The sequence below is a fragment of the Numida meleagris genome, unplaced genomic scaffold (assembly GCF_002078875.1).
Source record: "Numida meleagris isolate 19003 breed g44 Domestic line unplaced genomic scaffold, NumMel1.0 unplaced_Scaffold449, whole genome shotgun sequence".
NCBI lineage: Eukaryota > Metazoa > Chordata > Aves > Galliformes > Numididae > Numida > Numida meleagris.
In genome coordinates this window covers 14,870-17,509 of record NW_018364665.1, presented here as the reverse complement: position 1 = coordinate 17,509, position 2,640 = coordinate 14,870, and the positions used below count along the sequence as shown (strand labels likewise).

At 60.8% G+C, this 2,640-nt stretch overlaps 1 protein-coding gene across 1 annotated transcript in view; it reads left to right on the top strand.

Annotated features, from left to right (window-relative positions):
* Nucleotides 1-2,640, top strand: part of LOC110391669 (retinal guanylyl cyclase 1-like) — a 23,328-nt gene that overhangs the window by 19,627 nt on the left and 1,061 nt on the right. Inside the window, exons 6-7 of the mRNA XM_021383624.1 lie at nt 747-910; nt 1,540-1,732. Coding sequence (XP_021239299.1) covers nt 747-910; nt 1,540-1,732 — 357 coding nt within the window. The remainder of the gene's footprint in view (nt 1-746; nt 911-1,539; nt 1,733-2,640) is intronic.

The window sequence follows — 2,640 nt, the reverse complement described above, 5'->3', positions numbered from 1 at the left end:
GAGATACGGGACCGGGATGAGGTGATGCAGGACATGGGGATGGATGGTGTCCTGTGGGATGTGAGATTTGGGGTTGGGTGGGCCAGAAATGGAGAAATGGGACCAGGATTTGATCATATGGGACACGGGGATGGATGGGGTCCTGTGGGATGTGAGATTTGGGGATGGGTGCACCAGACCTGGAGATATGGGACCGGGATGTGGTGATATAGGACACAGGGATGGATGGGGTCCTGTGGGGTTCAAGATTTGGGGTTGGGTGGATGAAATTCTGAGATATGGGACCGGGATGGGAGGATACGGGGACACGGGGATGGATGGGGCCCTTGGGGATCTGAGATTTGGGATTGGTTGCACCAAACCTGGAGATACGGGACTGGTATGAGGTGATGTAGGACATGGGGATGGAGGGGGTCCTGTGGGATCCGAGATTTGGGGTTGGGTGGGCCAAAAATGGAGATATGGGACTGGGATGGGATCATATGGGACACAGGGATGGATGGGGTGCTGTAGGATCCAAGATTTAGGGTTGGGTGGATGAAATTCTGAGATATGGGACCGGGATGGGAGGATATGGGGACACAGGGATGGATGGGGCCCTTGGGGATCTGAGATTTGGAGATGGGTGCACCAAACCTGGAGATACGGGACCGGGATGAGGTGATGTAGGACATGGGGATGGATGGGGTCCTGTGGGATGTGAGATTCGGGGTCGGACTTCTCCGCTGCTTTGGGATTTCTGACAGTTCAAGAGCATCAACAAGGGCCGGAAGACGAACATCATCGACTCGATGCTGCGCATGCTGGAGCAGTACTCCAGCAACCTGGAGGACCTCATCCGCGAGCGCACCGAGGAGCTGGAGATCGAGAAGCAGAAGACTGACAAGCTGCTCACCCAAATGCTGCCCCCGTCAGTCCCCCCCCGGGGCCGGGGAGGGGGAGGTCATTGGGGTGGGGGTGGTCCCGGACCCCCATTTGGGGTCTGTGGGGCTGGACACGGTGGCCGCCGGGGTCAGGGTTGGGGTTGGCCATGGACTCCATTTGGGATCTGTGGGGTCATGGAGGGGGTGGCCATTGGGGTCAGGGTGAGGGTGGTCATCATTTATTGGGGTTAGGTGGGGTCAATGTGGCCACTGGAGTCAGAGTGGGGGTGGTGCTGGACCCCCATTTGGGATCTGTGGGGCTGGACATGGTGGCCACTGGGGTCAGGGGGGTGGCCATCATCTATTGAGGTTGGGCAGGGTTGATGTGGCCACTGGGATCAGGGATGGGGCTGCCCATGGACCCCATTCGGGATCTGTGGGGCCGGAGAGGAGGCGGCCACTGAAGTCAGGGTGGGGGTGGTCCTGGACCCCCATTTGGGATCTGTGGGGCTGGAGAGGAGGCGGCCACCGGGGGGTCGGGGTGGGGGTTACCCATGGACCTCTTTAGGATCCATGGGGCAGGAGAAGGTGACTGGGGGCCGATGTGGCCGTGGGGGTCAGCTGGGCAGTGCCCCCCAAGCACCAATCCCCCACCTGCCACCCCCACCCCCCCCAGCTCGGTGGCCGAGGCGCTGAAGATGGGGACCCCCGTGGAGCCCGAATACTTCGAGGAGGTGACGCTGTACTTCAGCGACATCGTGGGCTTCACCACCATCTCGGCCATGAGCGAACCCATCGAGGTGGTGGACCTGCTCAACGACCTCTACACGCTCTTCGACGCCATCATCGGCGCCCACGACGTCTACAAGGTACGGCCCGGCCGCGGGACGTGGCCACCTCGGGGCCCTTGGTAGCCTCAAGGATGGGACGTGGCCACCTCGGGGCCCTTGGTAGCCACAAGGATGGAACAAGGCCACATCCTGGTCCTTGGTAGCCCCAGCAATGGGATATGGCCACCTCGTGGTCCTTGGTAGCCCCATAGTGAGACGTGGCCACGCTGTGGTCCCTGGTAGCTACAAGGATGGGATGTGGCCACCTCGTGGTCCTTGGTAGCCTCAAGGATGGGACGTGGCCACCTCGTGGTCCTTGGTAGCCTCAAGGATGGGATGTGGCCACTTCATGGTCCTTGGTAGCCCCACAGTGGGACATGGCCATGCTGTGGCCCTTGGTAGCCACAAGGATGGGACATGGCCACCTCGTGGTCCTTGGTAGCCCCATAGTGGGACATGGCCACGCTGTGGCCCTTGGTAGCCACAAGGATGGAACATAGCCACCTTGTGGTCCTTGGTAGCCCCATGGATGGAACATAGCCACCTTGTGGTCCTTGGTAGCCCCACAGTGGGATGTGGCCACCTCGGGGCCCTTGGTAGCCACGAGGATGGAACAAGGCCACATCCTGGTCCTTGGTAGCCCCAGCAATGGGACATGGCCACCTTGTGGTCCTTGGTAGCCCCATAGTGAGACGTGGCCACGCTGTGGTCCCTGGTAGCTACAAGGATGGGATGTGGCCACCTCATGGTCCTTGGTAGCCCCATAGTGGGACATGGCCACCTCACGGTCCTTGGTAGCCTCATAGTGGGATGTGGCCACCTTGGGGTCCTTGGTAGCCGCACAGTGGGACATGGCCACGCTGTGGCCCTTGGTAGCCACAAGGATGGGACGTGGCCACCTTGTGGTCCTTGGTAGCCCCATAGTGGGACGTGGCCACCTTGTGGTC